Source organism: Ochotona curzoniae, unplaced genomic scaffold (genome assembly GCF_017591425.1).
Source record: "Ochotona curzoniae isolate NIBS_2020 unplaced genomic scaffold, NIBS_Ocur_1.0 scaffold_2453, whole genome shotgun sequence".
NCBI lineage: Eukaryota > Metazoa > Chordata > Mammalia > Lagomorpha > Ochotonidae > Ochotona > Ochotona curzoniae.
In genome coordinates this window covers 31074971-31096869 of record NW_024467094.1, presented here as the reverse complement: position 1 = coordinate 31096869, position 21899 = coordinate 31074971, and the positions used below count along the sequence as shown (strand labels likewise).

The 21899-nt window shown below is 57.1% G+C and overlaps 1 protein-coding gene across 3 annotated transcripts in view; it reads right to left on the bottom strand.

Annotated features, from left to right (window-relative positions):
- RARA (retinoic acid receptor alpha) overlaps window positions 1–21899 on the bottom strand; it is a 42159-nt gene that overhangs the window by 12444 nt on the left and 7816 nt on the right. The window contains exons 1-2 of one of the 3 annotated variants that reach the window (XM_041001439.1): window positions 20592–20787; window positions 9013–9543 (exon numbers count right to left, since the gene is read on the bottom strand). In XM_041001439.1, the coding sequence (XP_040857373.1) occupies window positions 9013–9190 (178 nt within the window). In that variant the 5' untranslated portion in view covers window positions 9191–9543; window positions 20592–20787. Of the gene's footprint in view, window positions 1–9012; window positions 9544–17971; window positions 18889–20591; window positions 20788–21899 lie in introns of those variants that run through there. The other 2 variants (XM_041001442.1, XM_041001440.1) reach the window with 2 other exon arrangements.

The window sequence follows — 21899 nt, the reverse complement described above, 5'->3', positions numbered from 1 at the left end:
GGCAGCGAGTGGGGAGAGGAGGGGGGCGCAGGCGGAGGCAAGGACGGAAGCGGGGTGGGCGTCTTCCCGCATCCCAGTTCCGGCTGCTTGCCTCCCCCGGGATTTGATCGTGTCGGCGAAACGGCGAAGCCTGCGGCTGGGGAGCTAGTGGGGCGGGGAAAAAGGGGGGTGGTCCCGGTGTCCTCTCCCTAACACACCCCGCACCCAGCCCTGGCCTCATTTGCCTAATGCAATGCGGCTGAACTCTCGCTGAACTCGCCTGGCGGCGTCTCACCTCCTGGTGACCCACCCACCACTGCCCGTCACAGCACCCGCTCGCCAGTGCCCGTCCACGGGGGCTGGCTGGCCAAGCCCCCTACCCAGCCGGATCGGGCCAGCTCCCCGGGAAATTTAGAGAGCCTGCTGCAGAAGGCGCAGCGCCGGGGTGCACATGGCCAAGTGTTAATGCCGCGAACGTGGTGCGCCGGGAGTCCCGGGACTGACATTGAGCAGCTTGGGCGCTGTGCCGGCGTGAGACAAGCGTCTCGTGTCCACGTCTGATATCATGTGGGACTGCGGCCGCCGGAACACGCGCGCGTACACACACACAGCAAAGGGGCTCTCCTCCTGACGTGCGGCGTGCTTCCGGCGCGCAAAGCCCCGCCCAGGGTGTCTCCCAGCTAGAGAAGCACTGGCAGCACCGCTCAGCACGGTCCGCCTCCGGAGAGATAAAAAGGAGGCTGGTGCCTTCTAGCTGACCACTTCTTCTCAGATGTCTATCCTATCGGAAGGCAAGCCCAGGCTGGGTAGGTCTCTAGAAGGAGGGGCACAGAGGGAGGAGGGGATATCCTAAGCCTTCGTTCTCTCAAAGCAGAGGGGAGAACCTGCACGCACATGGAGGGCAAAGAGTGGCTATTTGAGCTTTGCTGCCATCCATGCCATGCTTCCATCAAGTTGCGCCCACTCAAGGAAAATGCTCAGAGTGCCTTCCATGGGGACGCCCCTGGGGGCCTGTGCTCCGACGTCTTAGGAGCAGCAATCATAGATACAGGTAACTGCAAGTTGAGGGCAGTGGTGCCATGCACAGAGTGGGCTCTGAAGGAGACTTCACGTACATTCAGGCTAACAGGTCAGAGAAAAAATAAAAACCAAAGTTCTAAAGAAATGGAAACAGAGGAGTCACAGCTGGAAAGCGAAATCATCCCAATGAAAGCAAGCTCAAGCGGGAGGCAGCACTGTGATATATGGGGTTAAGCCACTGCTTGTGATGCTGGCTTCCTATAGTGGGTGCAGGTTAAGAGTCCCAGCTGTGGGGCCAGCGCAGTAGCCCAGTGGTAAAGTCCTCAGCTTGCATACACCAGAATCCCATATGGGTACTAGTTCATGCCCTGGTTGTTCCACTTCCCAACCTGCTCCCTGCTGGTGTCCTGGGAAAGCAGTGGAGGATGGTCCAAGGCCTTGGGACCCTGCACCCACATGGGAGACCAGGGGAAGAAGCTCAGCTCCAGCTGTTGCAGCCACTTGGGGAGTAAGCCAATGGACAGAGGATCTTTCTGTCTCTCCTTCTTTCTGTAAATCTGCCATTCCAATAAAAATAAATAAATCTTTTTTTAATCTTTTTTGCCACTCCCACCTTCTGCCACCATCACCTAAATAAATAAATCCTTTTTTAAGAAAAAAAAAAAAAAAAAGAGCCCAGCTGCTCCACTTTCTGGTCTGGCTTACTACTAATGCCCTGGGAAAAGCCACAGAAAATGGCTGAAGTACCTCGGCCCCTGCCATCCACTTGGGAGCTAGGATGCAATTCCAGGCTCCTGGCTTCAGCCTTGCCCAGTCTTGGCTGTTGTGGCCATTTGCAGAGCAAAACAGCCGATAGAAGATTGATCTCTCTCTCTCTCCCTACCCCCTTATTTATTTATTTTTTTTTACAAAGACTTGCTTATTTTTATTAGAAAGGCAGATCTACACAGAGGAGAGACAGAAAGGTCTTCCATCCGCTGGTTCACTCCCAAAGTGGCCACAATGACCAGAGCTGAGCTCCAATCTGAAGCCAGGAGCTTCTTCTGGGTCTCCCACTCAAGTGCAGGGTCCCAAGGCTTTGAGCCGTCCTCAACTGCTTTCCCAGGCCACAAGCAGGGAGCTGGATGGGAAGTAGAACAGCTGGGACACAAACTGGCACCCATGTGGGATCCCGGCAATTGCACGGTGAGGATTTATCCACTGAGCTAAGATTTACTTTATTTATTTGAAAGGTAGAATTAGAGAGAGGGAGAGAACCTTCCATCTGTTGGTTCACTCCCCAAATGGTAGCAACCATCAGGGCTGGGCCAGGCTGACACCAGGCTCCTGGAGCTCCATCCAGGTCTCCGAAGTGGGTGACAGAGGTGCAAACACTTAGGCCATTATCTGCCGCCCTCCCGGGCCTATTAGCAAGGATCTGGATCAGAGGTGATGCAGCCTGGACATAAACCAGTGCCATATGGGTTTCCAGCACTGAAGACGGCCACTTAATTTGCTGCAGCACAATGCTGGCCCCTAAATAAATCCTTTTCCAAGAAATCTGTGCACAGGTCCTGGAGTTACAGAAGTTGGTTGAGTTCAGTTAAGGAACTGACAGAAGACTGGAATGAATGGAGCATAAAATTCCAGAGGAGAAGGCACACAAAAGCAAGCTCAAAGGGAAGGCTAAAGCAGAGCAGGTGGGCTAGTAGGTCTCAGTAAGGCTTTTGAATTCATCCTAAGTTCAAGGAGAAACCATGGAAAGGTTCCATGCAGAAGACAGGTAAGGCCCAAGTTAGGGCACTGAGAGCCCTTTCCAGAAGCTGCTCCTGCAGCTGGGCTGACAACAGCAGAGTGGCTTATTCTAAGAAACTGGTAGTAGCAGTCAATAGAAGAATGCTGATTCACAAGATAGTCTGAAGGCAGATCAACGGAGCGGGCAAGGAAGTGGTGGAGAGGACTCGCCTGTGGCTTACACAATAGCAGGGGGTCCAAGACTGCAAAGCTACTGGCTGCTGGGGGGTCTGAAGCAAGGGAAGACCTGCAGAGTCTTGACAGTGGCTGAGACCATGAGCAGCATGCCAAGGGCTTCCATGCCCGTGTATTGTTCCCCTCCACCCCCAAGTGACATGGCACCTGGCACATGAGGCATGTGCTTCCAGTCAGCAGGTGCCTAGGGACCCTAGATTCTTCCCCCGTTATAATAAAGGAAAGATCCCTTAAATGATGCACTGGGAAGAACTAACTTTGTGGAAGACAGATGAGTGTTCTAAGAGAAAATATCAGGAGTCACAGGCATCCAAAGGCGGGGGTGGGGTAGGGGCAGGGAACAGCGAAGAAGGGAAACATCTGTGTGAGGGTTTCTGAGATGAGGCAGCAGTCAAGATGTTCCTGGAGGCACAGATAGGATTTCTGGAGCTGGAGTAGGGGAGCTGGGGTCAGATGCCCATTCTGGGCAGTGGCAAGGCCATGGGGAAGGTCAAGGGGGAACACGGTGTCATGGGGGGATGAAGGCCCTGGCCAGAAGCTGGAGCCAGGGAATTTCTGCTGGTGGCTGTGTCTGCAAGCCTGGGGACTGAACACTCACCCTCATTCCCCCCAAACTCTGGGGCTTCGTACTTAGCGAGCCTGCAGCAGGTATGGGCTGAATCAGTCCCTCTGTGCCACGGCCATTCCCAAACCCATCAAGAGCGGGACAATAGCAAGCATGCGGTCTGGGACCTGCTAGAACCTGTGTCCCAGGAGAGGGTGGCAGTTCCCCCAGACTCTTGCCCAGCTCCCTCCAGCCCTCACCACTTCTGCCCTTCAAGGGTGCATGGAGCTCATGGGGGCCACCTCCAGCAAGTGGGTCACTATGCCTGAGGACAATTAAGGAACCTTACTTTAAAGAGGAAGAAACAGATTCAAAGGGAGGCTGGTGGACCTGCCCAAAGCCACGAGGAGAAGCTACCTGACGAGGCTTGAAGAGGCAGGGGATTGTCTTTGGGCTGGTGGAAGTTTCCAGCAGCACAGAAGACAAAATGTAGAGGAAAAACCTCTACTTCTGGCCGAGCCAGAGCTGAGTGGCCTCCAGTCTGTCTCCAGGGTGACCCATCTTGGCTGTACCCCACTATGCCATGGAGGGAGAGAAGGAGGGCGTCACCCTAAAATGATTGACAGAAGACAACCACTTCCTCTTTCTTCGGATGCTACCCTGCAAAGTGCAGTCAACAGGGCCTCCAAGGACAACCATGGCTGGCATGCAATGGACGCAAGGCCTCCGAGAACAGGCTTTCTCCCCCAGGTCCCCTCACCCAGTCCATGCCCAATTCCTGGCCTGAGGGGGGGGTCTGTACTTGATGTATGCTGGGAGATGGCAAGGTGTAGGTACCCATTTTCACAGAAAACTCCCAAGGTTTTTGTCTCTTGGCTGACTGCATTTTGGACCCCAGGAAAGGTTGGGCTTGGCAGCATCCCCTTCCCTTGGGCTGTCCCTCTGGCTGTCCAGGGATACAGTGGAAAGAAGAGAGGGACAGAGGACACACAGACTACACAGGGACAGAAGTGGCAAAGGAAAAGTCTCGCCTCTCGGCTGCATCTCCTGCCAGACTGCACCCCAACCCTCAGGCCACAGCCTGTTCTCTAGGTGCACACAGCTGATGGTTAGATGGGAAAATCTGAGGTTGCTCTTTCCAATCTCTTCTACCATGGCTTCTGGATTCCCTGTCTCCACCACACAGACTGGAGGCTAAGAATGTGGCTTTTACATTCTGTTCCCTCAGGGCCTGTCTGCAGGTGGGGGAAGGGGGCCTGCCGGGCATCCCTCGGGCAGGGCGGGAGAGGTGTGGACAGATTGTATCCACAGCTTCCAGCTCTGGATGCTGATAGGGCCCAGGCCTCTTATCTCTCCCTCAGCCTGCAGGATTCAAAACACAGAGGAGGGGGCGTGGCTTGGGGGTCTTCCCTGTTCCCCTCCCGTGGCAGCGGGCAGAACCTCAGCAATAGGGGAGAGGGGGCCTCTTGGCCTTGGCACTAAACCCTCTCCTGACTGGGCATACCAGGAGCCCCAGGGCAAAACTGCCTATGGGAACAGTGGAAAACAGCCCCCATCAGTCCCCGGCTGCTGCCGCACTTCCCCAGACCTGTTTCCTCTTCGGGGTGAGGTAACGTCCCTCTCCCAGGACTGTAGAAATTAAGGCCTTTAAAACAGAGGACCGGGCCAGGTGCAGTGGCGCAGTGGCACAGTGGTTAAGGTCCTCGCCTTGCACGCCCGGGATCCCATATGGGCGTCGGTTCTATCCCGGCAGCCCCACTTCCCTTCCAGCTCCCCTGCCTGTGACCCGGGAAAGCAGTCGAGGACAGCCCAAGGCTTTGGGACCCTGCACCCACGTGGGAGACCCGGAAGAGACTCCTGGCTTTGGATCGGCATAGTATTGGCCTGTTGCGCTCACTTGGGGAGTGAATCATCGGACGGAAGATCTTCCTCTCTGTCTCTCCTCTCTGTATATCTGCCTTTCCAATAAAAAAATAATAAAAATAAATCTTTAAAAACAGAGGACCCCCTCCCTGCCCTGTTCTCTCCAGCTCCCATCTGCCGAGGGCCTTGGTCCCAGAGTGTACCGCAGTGATGATCTTGCCTAATTGTAAGCTCTTTCGAGCAGCTTCTGTTCATATCCCTGCTTTGCAAATGAGGAAATGGGCCTCTCAGAGGGATTTTCAAGACACAGTAAGGGGTTCAACTGTCCACGTTTGAACCCAAGCTACAATACCTATTCCACAACCCTTCGCCAGACTTTGAAAAAAAAAAAACCAGATTAGTTCTTCCCTCCAGCCAGAGTGATAGGAAATAGAGACACTCAACTGCCAAACTAACAAAGCAAACTGAACACAGCCCCCTCCCTTACAACTTAGGGCCCTAAATCCTGTCCCGCCCTAGGCCGCTCCCAGCTCTAGATCCTCCCCAAACAAGTGGACCCTCTCACCCAACACACACAAGCCATTAACACCCTCCCAACACACACACAGCCTTGACCCCCCCCACCCCTAAAACACACACCTCTCTGACCCTCCCCACAATGCACACAGGATTGCAAACCAGCAAAGTAAACACCAGGCCCTAGAGGCCGTGCTCCAGGGGCTATTGCTGGGGGCACAAATGGCAATCCAGTCCCTTTTCTGGGGCAGGGCAAATACTCCCCCCTTCTCAGGGACAGGAGAACAAGGGCTTTCTGCTGCCCATGTCCTCAGGACAGCTAAGGTGCTATCTCCTTCCCACCTGGGGAGAGGGTGAGGAGGGGGAAGGAGGGACTACTCCCACAAGATGGGGAAGGGTGAGGAGACAGGACTAAAGCACCCCACTCTTCCCTGCAGGGATGAAGGGCGACCCACTTCCACTCTCCCAGGGACTGCCTGAACCCCTGCAAAGAGGAGGCGAGCTGCCCCCATTTCTGTGGCTGGCCTATCCTTCTTTCCTAGAAGTTGAGGGGCCTTGCACAAGAAGGAAGGGAGTGGGTGGACATTGTGATGCAGCACGTTAAGCTGCCGCTTGCAGGGCCTACATCCCATATTCAAGTGCAAGTTCGAAATCCAACCATTTTCTTCCATACACGTCTGGTCTGGTTTATTGCAGGCATATGGAGAGCAAAACAGCACATGGAACATTCAGATCCCCCCACACACCTTTCAAGTAGATGAAAAGAAACTTTTTATTTAGAGAAATTATTCATCTGACATGTGGAGAGAGAAAAGATCTTCCATCTGCTGGTTCACTCCCCAAATGGCTGCAATGGAAGGGTCTGTCCCAGGCTGAAGCCAGGAGGCAAGAGCTCCATCCAGGTCTGCTACGCAGGTGACAAGGTCCCAAGGACTTGGACCACCGTGGGCTGCCTTCCCAAAATGCATTAGCTGGGGGCTTAATCAGAAGCGGATTGGCCAGGACTTGAAACAGTGATCTGGTATATGGGATATAGGCGTTACAAGCAGTGGCTTAACCCACAGCACACACATTCCCTTTTTTCCATTTATTGATTTATTTAACAGGCTGAGTGACAAACTTTTTTTAACTGGAGGGAAGGAGATGCTTGTCTCCCTCAGCATCTCTGGTCCTAGGTCCTCAGAGGCAGATTGTGAGAGTTGTTGTTTACTATGGAGAGGGAGGAGCTCCTAGGGGAAGGGGCCGGAAGGGGCATTGCCTAACCTGGGTGGGGAAAGCCAAGAAGGCTACACTTGCCTGAAATGTGGGCACCCCACCCTTGGGGGGGGTAGAAGGTTACCAGGGTGGGAAGCTCTCTCCACCCAACTCTAGGAAAGAGGAAGAAGTTTGCAACACTCAGGGGAGGGTCATGCATTTGCTCATCTAGCCCAGCAGAGGCGAAGACTGGGGCCAGGTCCTAGCAGTCCCACCCTGCACTGGCCCCAGGTGGGCAGTGTGTGGCAGCTCTGTGTCAGTCACCAGTGGAAGCACGAGTGGTCCACAGGCACCAGGTGGCAGGCTCCGGCTCCTCCCCTGGCAGGAAGCAGATGCCCTTGGGGCTCCAGGACCCCAAGATTGGAATAGGAATCTCAGTCCCTTTAAACGCCATGAGTGAGGATTCCACTCAGATGCTCTCACAAACCTGCACCCCAGCAAACCTGCACCCCAGAGGCTGGTCTCTGCCACCACTAGCCCCAAGTGGGCCCAAGGCAGAGCTCCCAGCCTCCATCAGCCTCACACTCCCAGGTGAGGAGAAGAGCAAACAGATGGAAGGATTGAAACCAGATGGCGGGGGAAATTGAGGCAGCCCCTGCTGTCCCCCCAAAAAATTACCATTACCCAGGAGAAGGGGGTGCATATAGGATGGGAAGCTCATGGAACACAGACATGGAGTTCCTGCTCCTGGCAGCTGGCGGGGCTAGGAGGAAGGGGGCTGCAGCAGAGCCAGAGGCAGAGATCCAGGAAGCAGTGGTGGCGGTGGGCAGGCGGCCAGTGTGGGCAGTGAGGCGCCCGGCCAGGGCCTGCCCCAGGGACAAAGAGACTCCCTGGCTCCGGGGAGGGAGAGCACTGCCCCCGCACCAAGAAGGGGGCACTGACCCAGCCCGACTCAGGGAACACAGGGCAGTGGTGCCAGGCGGCTTGCCAACAGCCATGGGAGGGGGTGGTGGGTGCCCAGGGCAGGGTGTTCAGTCCCTGTTGGCCAGAAGAGGTGGGACATGTTTCACAGGTCAGCAGCTGACCAGCCAGCGGCTGGCCGTTGCCTTTTCGACTGCTTCCACCCCCTCCCGCCCTAAGCCAGGCCCCGGCTCCCTCCTCCCCAGCCCTGGCCTAGAGCCCAGCTGGGCCCTGGGGGCCAGAGTTACTGTAAGCGGCCTGGCAGGCCCCAGGCCTGGACTCTGCCAGCTGGCCATAGCTGCTGCCACCTCCCACTACCTGGCTTGGCCAGCCAGGAAAGGTTATTGAGACCCCCGCCCAGCCAATGGGTGACCCCCATGGCAGCAGGCGGAGGCAGAAAGAAAACACAAACCCTGCCAAGACCATGCGAGCTTCCAAGGACAGAATCCAAGCTGAGCGCCCCCTCCTGGAATGCTCGCAGGGTCCATCAGGCTAAAGGGAAACACATCCTAGCAGTGGGGTGGGGAGTAGGGCTGGCCAAGTAAGGGGTGGGTTTGTGCCGCCTCTGCTGGTGGGGGATGGGGGTGGAAGCCGGAGGCGCACTCCGCAGAGCTGCCATTTCCACCAAATGCTGAGAAGTTTGTTTACTGCTCCCTGGCCTCTGTGTCCAGTGCCTGCAGCTATTTATAAGGCCCTCAACAGCAGAGCCCAAGAGAGGGGCCCCAAGGGGCACCCCGGACTAAAACAGCATACATACTTCCATCTCTCCCTCTACCACCCCACCCCCATCAAACAGGCCGATTGGGAACACAAGCCCCCGCGCTTCCCATTCTTGGGCCCCCAAAGTGATGGTGCTCTCTGTATGGATGAAAGTTACTCGCTACACATGCCGCGGAACACATGTGACTGGAGCCCAAGCCCCCAGTCCTGCTGCCCCCCTCCCTGACCCCGCAACCCCCATGACTTACTGGCTGGGGATGGTGTGCTGTATCCGCTAACTGGAAGCTGGTGCTGAAGAGTGGTTAGAGCGCCTGGTGGAGAGAGGCCCCCCAGCATAGGGGGGAAGAAGAAGGCGTAGGGGGGTACTGGGTACCCATTGAGGTGCCCACCCCCAGGTGTCGGGCAGGAGCTACTATTGCTGGCCATGCCAAGTGGCCACCGTCAGCAAGGCAGGCAAACAGTCCGGTGTAGGCTCTGGCGGGCTTCAGGCCGCCCCTCCTCGGGGCATGGGGCCTGGGCCCGAAGGGGGTTTGGGTGGTCAGCCCACCCCACCCCCTTCTGTCCTGGTCAGCAGGCTAATAATCTCAGTCTTCTGCAGCTCCCTGTCCCCCCGGCTGGGGGCCAGGTGGGTTGGGGATATTCCACAGGCCGGTCCGTTGGTCAAACAGTTCTGAGAGCTTGCCTGGGAAGGTCCAGAGTTGGCTTTCAGGATGCCAAAAGAGAATGCTGGTCCTGAATGGGTCCCGGCTAGGCAGGTGCGGGGGGCATGTCTTGTGACACTGTGAAAAGAGGAAAGACAGGTGAGCAGACTCTGAGAAGCAGGCACTCGGGCATTCCCCATGGAGCTCCCCGACCTCGGCGGCCCAAGAGCCTCCTGTGGCCCCCAGCTGAGCAGACGCCTGGCACCGGGCCTGGCTGGCAGAGTTGGCCCAGCCTGGGAGCAGGGCCCAGACACGGCAGGGGGGTTGCAGGAAAGCACAGCCTGGCTGGGGAGGCAGGACAGAGCCCAGAGCCTTGGAAGGCCTGCTACTCATAAACCTGGGGCAGGGGTCCACGGTGCCACCCTACAGTAGCACGGCCCAAGAAGGCAGCAGCTGGCCTCCTTCCCCCAGTGCAGGTTACCTGAGGTCAAGATGCAGGGAACGTGTGCTTTGCTGGTGGGGAGGGAGGAGGGAGTGGGAGGACAAGCCGCTTCCCTAAAGCACTGGCACTTCTCAGAAAAATGACTGCTAGATGGTGTGGGGGGGTACTTCTTACACCACTTCCCTCCCCCCCCAATCCAAGCCCCAGCACTCAAGATGGGTTGGTCCCACAGGCCTGGGGAGGAAGCCTACGCACACATAGACCAACAGGGAAATGGAGAGCAAGGACTGTCAGGTTATTGCCTCCAAAGCACAACAGCATTCATGGTGCAGAGGCAGCTCCAGGAAGGCTGGGACTTCCCAAGGCAGGGGCCTGCCATCTGCAGGCAAGGACGGAGCCAGAGGGGGTGCTCTCAGAGTTTACTGCACACTTCTGTCAGCAGAAGCAACATGCCCAGCAGGTGAGGAGGTAGGCAGAGACGAAAGGCCAGAAGCCCACCTCAGCATTGCAGACAGCCCTACACCCTATTTCAGCAGACATACTTAACACCAGGAAAGAGAGAGACATGTGAGCCCAGAGACCCCATGGCCCTGAGAACAGGCAGGCAGTGACAAGAGCAAAGGAGCAGATGAGAGTCACAGGAGGAGAGTTCAAATCTGTTCTGAGGCACACGTTCTGCATAAATACACACACACACACACAAAGAAACCCACAAACAAACCCAAACGAGGCGGCACGTCACACACACCGGGATGGTTATAATCAAGAAGACAGGTAGTAAGTACTGGCCAGGAAGTAGGAATGCGGAGTCCTTACCACTGCTGGCGGGAGGGTAAGGCGGTATGGCTGCTCTGGGTGACATGTTGGCAGCACTTCAGAAGGGTCAACTGAGTCCCCACAGGGACCCAGCAAAGTCCACTGGCAGGTGACAGCTCAGACAACAGAACATTGCTGCACATGAAGGGGCACGGCGGCCAGACGGTAGGACAGCCCTAATCTTGCCAGCTGGTGAACAAAGCATCGTCCCAAAGGAATGGTATCGTGTCAGGGAATGAAGTAGTGACACACTACAGCATGGTCAAAACCTAAAAACCCAACGCTAGTTACTGGTGATCAAGCAGAATTCTGTTTACATGACAGGTCCACAGGGAGCAAGTCTAACCCAGACAGAAAGGAGACTCATGTTAGCAGGGGCTTGGGGGAGAGGGCCAAGGGGGAGTGCAAGAAAATGGGAAGAGACTGCTGACACCCTGGGGGCTCTGTCTGGAGTGATAAAAAATGTTCTGAAGTTGATTGTGGGTGGTGGTTGCACAACTCTGTACTAAAACTACTGACTTATTTAGTTCAATGGGTGAGTTTTATGACATGTGAATTACATCTCAATAAGGCTGTTAGAAAACAGGGTCAAAGAGACCCAAAATAAGATATGACCTTTACCAACATCCTCGCCTACCCCACCCTAGCCCGCACCCCAAGCTCAGGACAACACCAGGCTGCAGGCTCAAACCTGGAGCTCAGGGGATCCACACAAGGCCAGCCTGCGGCGGAGGGCTGGGCTGGGACGGTGGGGGAGGAGAGCTCCTGCCCAGGCCACTGTGGAAGAGACCAGAACTCCTGGACTGGGCTGAGTTGAGCTGGGCTAGCCAGCCAGCCAGGCCATGTTGGACTGAGGAAAAAAGGGCAGGTATGGGCCAGTGAAAAGACAGCTGCCTCAGGGCCTTGTTAATGACCATGATGTCCACCGGTATACCCTGACAGCCATGGGGCCTCTCTCCTGAATGAGGTGCCCCTTTCTCTTCCCAACACATTCCTTCCCAGGCTGATGTCAGAGGAACAGGGGCCCCACCCACCAGACCAGTTGCTGTCCTGCCCCCTACACACACACACACACACACACACACACACACACACACACACACACACCTGTGGGGCCCCTCACAATAGGAAATTGAGATGGGAAAGCCAAGCAAAGGAGGGAGGGGACTGGCTGAATCTCATCCATGTTTAGTTGGACACACACACACACACACACACACACACAGAAACTCCCATATGCAGATCTAAAGAAAGCATCTCTGGGTGGGCAAGAGCATGCTTGCAGCCCCAGTCTGTGTGTGTGCAGGCATGCACGTGAGGAGAGGGAACCTGCAGATAGCATCTCTCCACACCTGGGTTCCACACAATGAATACAGCTAAGGGCCTGTGTGTATGGGCCCTTGTCCACAGTCCCCTGCAGACACCTGGCTTGCCACACGGCACAATCCCTCACCCTTGCAGGATGACACTCCAAGGCCATCCCCATGGATCAGCCCACATACAGTGCCCAACAGCACACACCAGGACCCACAAACACTCAGGCGAATGCAAATGTACACACAGTACTGCCTCCTCCTCAGAGGTGAGGCTTAGCAGGGCAGCTGATCCAATACAAGGCCCAGAAAGCCACTCACTCGACCCCAAGCTCCTAACCCAGTTCCTGGTTGGGCTGGGGATGGGCTCAGCCACTCCTGCGTGGCTCCTTTGCAGCTTTACCCCTTGCTCCCAGATAAGAGATAACCACAGCTACCTTAGACTTAACAGCTCAGTTCTGCTCCCAGAGGAGTTTGTAACTGGACCAAACTTCAAGCTCCCCAGCAAATGGACACCTCTGTGCAACAAGTTAGAATACTTTCCCTCCCTCTAGGGAAGCCTCCCCTAGTCTGACCCAGCTAAACCTGCAAGCTTCAGTGCAAAGTTATTGATCTCCTGGGAGGGAGGGTGCAGAGCCTTGAGTGCCAGAGAGGGTAAAGGTCACAGAAATGGGCCAAGGCCCAAGGGTCAGGTTGACCAGAGAACAGGGATGGGCAAAGGCAGGGACAACAGGGCGAGGTAGACAGAACATGGGGCCTGCCTCAGAAACTTGAGAAATTATGACCTTCAGGGACGTACCTGGGCCCCAGTAGCTACACCCCAGGGTGGAGAAGGCCCCGTCAGAGAATTGAAACCAGCACCAAAGAGAGGGAAAATAAATTACCCACATCCCACCTCCACCCTGTGCCAGCCACCTCCACTGCCCGCAGACACCCTCCCTTGATAGTAAACCACAGGCCTGCACCTCCAGCATGCAGAGCCCAGCCCAAGCACAGCAGGAAAAAAAAAAAAAGTGGGGGGCAGGTGTTGGAGGGCCTACCCAGGCGCTGAGCCCTTGTGCCCCAACTTGGCAAGCCTCCCACATCCCTGGAAGATGCCAGGATCCTGTCCCCCAGCTGCCAACTTACACACCTAGAGAGAAAAGTGAGAGCTGCCTGAGGCCTGAGGAGGCTAGCAAACCCAGAGGTGTGAAGGGTCGAATCTCAGCCCTGCCACTCTGGGTGACCTTAGGCAAGTCATTCAACTCTCTAAGCATCTGTTTACTCGCCAGGCAGCCACATACCTCCTCCACAAGCGCAGTGCGACTGCAGATGCAGTCCTGGAAAGCACCTAGTCTGGCTGTGGGAGGCCCCAGGCCATCGGGATCCTTCCCCCTCCCCTCCTCTCCACCTGGGCCTACTGTGGGGCCCCAGCCCAGCTTGCGCTGCTTGCCTCCCCTCCCCCACCAGCACAACCTGCGCTAGCAAAGGTGGGCAGGGCCAGAGGGAGGATTACCCATTTCCCAGGGTCTGCTTCCCCTCAGACAAGCAAAGGGATGTGGGGAGAAGGATACTTGAGGTGTAGGCGGAGATGTGACCACAACCCTTTCCCAAATTCCCTTTTCATTTCACACACCAAAAAAGGGAAACCTTTGGATTTGGGGAGGGGCGAGGGGGAAGAAAAATAAGACCATTTTCTCTTATTCTCAGAGGAGAGGAGCAAGGGGGTTGACACACCCAGCAGGCTTAAACCCCCTCTTCTTCATTCAGGCCTGCCCTATGCTTCCCTCAAACAGTGGTGGTTCCCAAGGAACAGAAGTCAGGCAGTCCTGGAGGGGCTGTGAGAAGGGGACAAAGGACTGGGGACACTCAGAAAAGGGGGAGACGGGGGTTTCCTAAGCAATAGAGACAGTTAGTGAATCATATGCAAATGCCACCCAGAGCACAAGTTTGGGTAAGGACGGACTCTAACCCTGGCAGTAACCAAGACCTGTCCCCGCCTTTGGACCCCTACCCTCCCAGGAGCTGGCCCAGGAGGGCGGGGCAAGACAGATTTCAAACTAGAACAGTGGGCTGGAACTATTTATAAACTTTCCAGGAAAGCAGACTCATGCACACACTAACCACAACCTTGCCCCTCCCCCATGCGCGGCAGATCTGCTGAGATGAGAGAGCAGTGATGACCACTACTAACCCGTTTCTCCCCTTTTTCCAGCCGCCCCCCCCCCCATCGCCCCTGGCTGAGGCTCTCGCTCCTTTCCTCTCTGGCAAGCCCACAACTCTGCCACTCTGCTCTCTGTTTCCCATCTGCTCACCAGGACCAGGACCACAGGAAGGCAGGCAAGCCCAGCCTCATTTTGAAAGAGACCACCCTAGGAGGACTGGAGAAGAATCCCCTGGGAGACGCTGGCACAGGTGGGGGCATCCACCGTGATAGAACCTTGCACCCCCACTCACCTCCACCAGACCTGCCTTGCTGGAACTGGAGCCCATATGAACATCAGCCCCAGCAGGTCTTCAGCCATACCCTCAAAGAGGCCAGGGAAGGCCCCGAAGTCCAGCATCTTGTTTCTGGGTGCTATCGCTGCCCGTGTGTTGAGACACAAAGGCATCTTCTGTTACTCCTCTACCCAGCCCAAGGTTGGACCCCAGTTATACAGAACTATCTGATCCCACATACACCACCATCTTAGAAGTAACTGGACAACTGGAGACAACCCAGGCCCAGGACAGGTCAGGTAACAGGGAGAGGCAATGGGCACTTGTTCTGGGAAGGTACTTTGCCCACCTTCTGTACCCCCAAAGGATGGCATCCCAGAAACCTCTGCTCAAGATGCCCAGAGCTCAGATGGCTCAGGGCAAGGGGAGCGGGGTAGTCCACCCAGAACCACAGCTGAAGCCTTCCACGGGGTCTTGCTTTAGAAGCAAAGAGGAGTAGGTGAAAGGGCATGGGGCAGTCCAGGCCTCAAGGAGGGGGACCAACCCATAGGGAAGGAAGAAAACAGGAAGAGGAAGAGACCAGCCTGCCTAGGCCACAGCCAGACCACAGAAGTGTGCGGACCAAACAGAGGCAGCCGTATGTGTGTGTATGTGTGTGTGTGTAGCGCGTGTTCGCGTGGACGTGGGGAGGAGGAGCAGGGACCAAAGGGGACCCCCCCCAGCTTGGAAATCACCGTTCTCATACTCAGCCTGGCACGGGGCTTTCCCCACCTTCACCTTGGCAGCTGCCTGCCTTACCACTGCCTCCCCTCCTCTGCCAGGCAGAGAGCAGAGCACACCCACAGCAGTGCATGGTGGCCACGGGGGCCCAGGTTGGCCACAGACACCTCCCAGCTGGCCACTCCACCCAGCCCCACACCCCGAGACGGCAGTGCCTTCCCAACAGCCTTCCCAGGGGACCCAAGCTGCAGGGAAGCCAGGAACAATCCCCCCTCCTGCCTCAGGATATCCTTTTGGCTCTCACCCCAGACCGGGCCTGAGTCATACAGTGCCCCTCCCCTACCCCCCAACATACACACCCATCAACCCCCCAGGAACTTCCTACTCCACACACTACTGGGTGGGATGGGGGTGTCTAGAAGCAAGGGGCATCTTTCTCCCTGATCAAGAAAGCCTACACAGTGGGCAGGCTGGGTCACAGAGCCCCATGACCTTCCCCTTAAAGAACAGGGCTTGTGGAATGGGGAAGATGCTGGTTCCAGCTGGGTGTAGTGGGGAGAATGGCATGCACAGCTCCCTACTTCCTCCACACTCCGGCCGGCACCATAGAGAAGCCACCCTCTCTGGTGAGGGTGGTCTCCATCAGGACACGGGACAGGAGCGTGCTCTCCAGCCATCAGAGGAGGACACAAAGTGCGGTGTCTGGGGCCCAGACAGTGAGGACTATGCAGTCAGTCAGATCACAGTCACACGCACAGTCAGGCACAGCCAGACACGGGCACAGTCCCCCAGGCCTCAGTCTGAGGAGGTGGCTGTGACTCACACAGAAGTCTGGATGCCCCCCCCAAGGGATCTAGGGCATCAGAGACCACACACAGCCTGAGAGGGCCCCTGGCCCCCCCCCAACAATTGTGGGCTGTAGGGGGGGAGGGCCGGCTCCAAGAACCAGGGTAGTGCCAACGGTGGTCATCACCATGGCAACCAACAACAAACATCCCTGGAACCACAGTGGGACGGGAAGTGATGACCACGTGACAGGAAGATTTTTTTTTTTTTTTTTTTTTTTGCTTAGTGCTGGGGGGAAGGTGAAGATTATTCTGCAGCCTGAGGAATTGGCTATCTACCTCACTTTTCTCCACTGGAGGGAAGGGGGCCAGTGGGAAGGTGGTCACCCTCCACCTAAGTGGGCTGTTCGTAGGTGGCAGGGCAAATAGGCCCTCCCTCCTCACCTGCCACTCACGGTCCCCCCTCAGCCCCCCTCCTCTCCACTTCCTGCCGTGACTGGAGATCACAGAACTCCCGACCGCAGCTTCCCCTTCTCAAGTCTCGATTCCTGGGCTAAAGGTTTCACTGTGGGGCGAGGGACAGAGGGAAGGAGGGCTGGGGACCTAGGGTAGGAGGAGAGAGACTGGGAGGGAGAGGATGGGAGAAGGGCCAGGAGGAAGCCACTCCAAGGTAGACGGGCACACACAGCAGCGAGTGGGTCATGGTGACACACCACCGGATGGGCGCAGGGACACATGGAGACGGTCTGACCTCAGGCAACACTGGGGGAGAGGGAACAGAGCCAGAGGCACCTGCCTGCACACTCGACTCCTTGTGCTGAGCCTCCGGGTTCATCTCAGGCGCCTAGCCGCCTCCAGGCAGCCAAGGTCCTCCCAGTGCCCAGCCCTTGCCGCCTCACCCCTGCCTTTTGTGCTGAGGAATCCCCCCTCCCTGCTCCAAGGTGCCCGCCCAGAGGAGGGCACCTTGGCCAGAGGTAGGGGGAATGGAACCTCCCTCCGTCTCCCCCTCCCCTTCTCTGCAGATGTCCCAGACTATATTTAGCCCAAACCGGGCGGCCAGCCAGACCTAGACTCCCCACTGGCCTGGAACTGAGCTCCCAGTTTTTATGCAATTAAAACATTAACAGAAAACCACCCCCATCCACACACCCTCACCACCCCTCTCCCCTCCCCCACCTCTAGGGGCAGCAGAGCTCTGCAGCCAATGATGGAGAGTAGGGGGTGGGGAAGTCATCAGACAGGGGAGGGTCATCACCCACGAGATCAGGTGGACTCTGGGGAAGGTGGCAGGGGTGGAGGGGGGCAGGCTTCCTCTCTTGCAAGCCAGAAGAACAAGGCATATGTCGAGGGGCAGGGGTTGCCTGACTGCAGAAATTCCACCTGTCATTTTGCAGCCCCTCTCCCTGGCCAGCTCCAGTTACAGGACTGGAGTTGGCAACAGGTGCTGGTCAGGCTGGCAGCAGCCTAATCCCCCCTCCAGCTCCCCAACTGACAGTGGTGCCTGAAGGTCCAGCAGGGGCCCTGTGGGACATGATGCTAAGCAGGAGGTGGTTTTGCTGTCTGGAGGAATAGGCAGCCCATGGACCTTCTCTAAGAGCTGGCCCCCAGCCCTGGTGATGTGTGCTGGAGGGTCTGAGGAAGCCAGGGAAAACTTAGTTCCATAGCACCTATTTCATTTCCCCACGATGCCAGGCAGGCGGGCTAGAGTGTGGGAGGTCTGTCTGCCTGCCTCTTCCTCCTCCTTTCCAAATTCCAGGAACAGGCAAGGGAGGCTCCAATTGCGGGGAGAGAGGGAGAGTAAGCAGGCGGTCCCAGCTGGGGCGGGAGAAGGGGAGGAGGGAAGGACCAGAACCAGAGCTGGCGGGAGGCGAGATCCAGATGAAGCAAGGAAACTGGGGACAGACCCACCGACGCTGACACATTCTCACACTGTGGGCCAGGTCTCTACATGCCACCCACCCTGCAGGGGACACCCAGACACCCTCAGCCAATCCTGCCAATTCCCAGAACACTCCCGAACACACACGGAGATGCAGGCCCTGCCCCCCACCACCCTGCCTTCCCCCACAAACCCGTGTGGGCTCCAGACAGCAGCCGGAGGGTGGAAAGAGGAGCAGCAGGAGGAAAGACAGCAGGCGTCAGAGAGGATGTGCAGCCAAAGCCCTGGGAGCCTGGGTATCAGTTGCCACACTTCCTTTCCCAAAACCCAGTAAATTAAGACAACCCCAGTCATCTCGCCAAGGGCCATGCCAGCTTCCCACACTCTGAAAATCACCACTACCAGGCAGGGGTGTGGGTGATAGGCGAGTGGAGATTACCCCATTTATAGGATTAACTTGTCTAGATGTCCATCACGTCACATCCCAGACACAGCTTCCAGAAAGATCCCACGAGGTCCCCAGACCACCCACCCTTCCAAGTCCTGCCCCGTTCAACCGTCTTGAGGTACAGGGATCTGCACATGGAAGCTAGGAGGACCAGGCCATCAGAGACCCTACGGTTTGGGCAAGAGGTGACCCAAGGTTGGGAAGGGGGTTCCCAGAAGGCAGAGCCAGTTTCAAAAAGCCAATGGCTTTAGAGGATGGGGAGCTGATTAACTGCAAACTGGGTCACTGTTTCCCAAACAGACCTGAAGGGTCATCCAGACAATGCATCTCCCCCCCACTCCACCAATACACACTAGACTGGGTGGCAGGAACAACAACGTCATGGCACGTGTGGGTGACTGTGCCCACGGGGGAGGCACAGGGTAATCAGGATGGGGCTGCCGACAGCTAGCTTCCTGCCAAGCTGCACCATAGCTAGGAGTAGGAGGGGGGACTATAGGGTGCCATTAGGGGGGCACTGAGGGTCTGACTTAAGGGGCAGAGATCTGGGGCAACCGGAGGGGGTGGCCAAGATGAGCCCATTCCAAACCCAGCATCTTTTCAGAACTGCTGCTACTATGTTCCCTCCTGAGCTTGTCGGTATAAGCCCTGCAGTAGCCACCACGGGCACACTTACTCAGAGTCCCTGCAAATCCAAGTTCCTCAGCTCCCAAGGGCCTACTGGAGCCTGACCCTACTGACCTCTCTGTTTCAGGTCACCACAGGCCAGGATTCCCAAGCAGGACTGAGGTAGTAGCCACTCCCCATGCACCCTGACTCCACAACAATCCTCCCCCCAGCAGAACCACGACCTGCTACTCCAACTACTTTCCTTTGTTCCCTGAACTCATCTCAAACACCCTCCCCTCCAGGGGAAGCCCCAAGGCGCCAAGCCACCCCCCTACTCCAATCTGGGCCTTTTCTGACCCAGCCTCCCCTCCGCCCCTTTCCACTAATCCCTAGGAGGAGTGGCTGAGGCCTGAGCCCCAATTTTCTAGCAAAACCTAGGCGGGGTTCCTTACCAAACCACTTCCCCCACACAATCCTGCCTGATTAAGCCTGAATCTTACCATGAGAAAAAGGGTAAGAGACATCCCTGGATGGCCCCCACTGGTGTGGGGGTGGTCAAGAGCAGAAGCAAGCAAGGGCTGGAGTAAGCAGCAGGGGGTGGGCAGTGGGGGAGTGTTCTCTGGAACAATCTCCTCCAAAAACAGACACAGACACACACACACACACACACGTGCACGTAGCCAGTGGGCAGAAGCCAATCTGGGCTTATGGAAGAAGGAGTCGCACCAGGTGTGGGGAGAGAAGGTACCTTCCCCAGCACATTCAGCATTCTACCAAAGACCTGATGGAGGGTGGAGAGAGACGCTCCAAAGCTGGGGAGCACTTTCAGCTGTGACCTGGAGCCAGCAGCGACTCGCCAAACTAGTATTCAGTGCCCCCCCCCCACATACACATAATACCACTTCCCACCTAACAGACTGGCACCACGGTAGCACCCAAGAAGCAGAGTCCTAGAGAACCAAGCTTGTCTTTTTTTTTTTTTTTTTGCAGCACAACCTACCCCCTCTCCACGTACCCCAGCCCAACACACACATCTGGCTAGCAGCTTCCAAGCCTCGTGGGTGGCACTAGGTCCCAGACACCCTCCGCAGTGCAAGGTCGGACAGTTTGGTCTGTCCTCCCCTCAGCCTCAGCAGCTTCCACAACACTAGGGAGCCCCGAGTCCCGGGGACGTCCCGTTACCCCCGCGGCCCTGGATCCTGCATGCCATCCTGCCCACGGCTCCCTTCACGCCGCCGCCACAGTGGGGGACAGCAGTGAAGCGGCCCCGCCCCCCAGCCGGCTCCGTCTGGTGGGGGTGGACTCCCCAGGCTGGTTCTCCCCCAAACCACAGGGCGGCTCAGATAACAGGAGGGAGTGTGGGAGGGGTCTAGTCCGTTGGGCATCTGATCTCTCCCCAAACAGGTTTGAAAGTCTTTTTTTTTTTTTTTGGCTTTTGCTTGTTTTTCAAAAAGAAAGCAGGAGTTCCGAGCGGCTGGAGCGGCAGGGACAAGCGCAGCAGACGGATCCCCCCACCCCGCCGCCTCCAGGCTGCGCGCGAAGGCGCAGACAGACGCAAAGACGGGGCTCCCCCACTCTGGACGCGCGGTAGTGGTGGTGGCGGCGGCGGCGGGCTGGGAAGCCCAGGAAAGCCCGGGTTCCCTTTGGAACCCGCCCGGAACGCGGTCCCCACCCGCAGCTCCCATCAGGAGCAGGCCACGAGCCCCGATGCATGCAGGACCCAGGGGCTCCCCAAAATCCCCCGAGGAGAGGTTACCTCGCAGCACGGGAACGCCACCCATGCGGGGTTCCCGCGGATACGGTGTCCGCCCTAACCCGGCACCTTGAGGCTGCAGTGTGGCATCAGGGGTGCGGGATCCCAGGAGGGAGGCCGTCCGGGGGGCCGCGGCTCAGGGGCGCGGGGCGACGGCAGCGGCCATGGCGAGTCACGTGCGGAGGCTGAAACTTTACCCGGAGCCCCAGACTGCAGGGGGGCGGAGGGTAGGGAGCACGGGTGGAGGGGGAGGCCCTCTCGGTCGGACCCGCCCCGGCCCGCCCCCTGCCCAATCCCCAGACAGGGGCGTGCTCTGGGGCGCACGCCCGCCCACCTCTCCTTAATAGACCCAGGGAAGGACTAGTCTTAAAGGAGCCGCTCCCGGCTCAAGAGGAGACCGTGGGAATCTGGGATAATTCTTCCCACAAACCCCCAAACAGGAGATTCCAAGCGAGCAGAGGGTTAAGTTTTGGGGAAAAGAATGGAAATAGGACTCGGTAGAGAACAGAGCGCCCTGTGAGATACCCTACACTACTTCCAAGCTCAGGCCAAATCTCACAGGGAATAGGGATCCACCTAAACTTTAACGCGGAAGAACACTGACTCCTACCTGGCGGCCAAGCCCCTATCTGCTGTAATTATAACCTTTCCGGGACCAGTTGGGACTGAGATCTATGTGACCTTGAGCAAGTCACTTCCCTTTTCAGATCTTAATTTTCTGCAAACACACACACACACACACACACAACCTCCCCCACACACATCAGCTCTTTCCGGAAACACCTCTTCAGCTTGAGTATGTTGAAAGAATTTTGCTCCAAACTAACCCCTCAGACCACCCCCACTCACCCTAGGACCCTCCCCTGAAAGGGAAATTAATTGTATCTCCCAATAGTGGCGCTCAGGAGTGACCCTGACTCTCCCAGCTAGAGCTAGAAAATGAGAATTCAAACAGGAAAGCTCCTAGTCCTGGTCCTGCTGCACGGGAGCCAAGCCCCCACACAGCCGGAGCCCTTCCTGGCCTGCTGCTCTGGTTGGGAGGACCAGACCCAGCCCTCAGCAGTCCTGGGCTGGGGCCGCAGAATCACTAAGAACACTCCCCTCCCCCAATCACCCCCCTTCTTCCTTGGCAGAAAAGTGGCCACAAGTGCCCCCACAGGACTTCCTGTGAGAAAGGGAAGTGCCACACTCCCAGGCCTCCACCCCAGTGAGACTTTTGGCTTGACCCTGGGGGCTGAGGCTCCCCACTGTACAGAGACCTGCCAGGAGGCCCCTCGCCTGGGCTCTGGGGTGGGGGGGTTATCCGAGGTC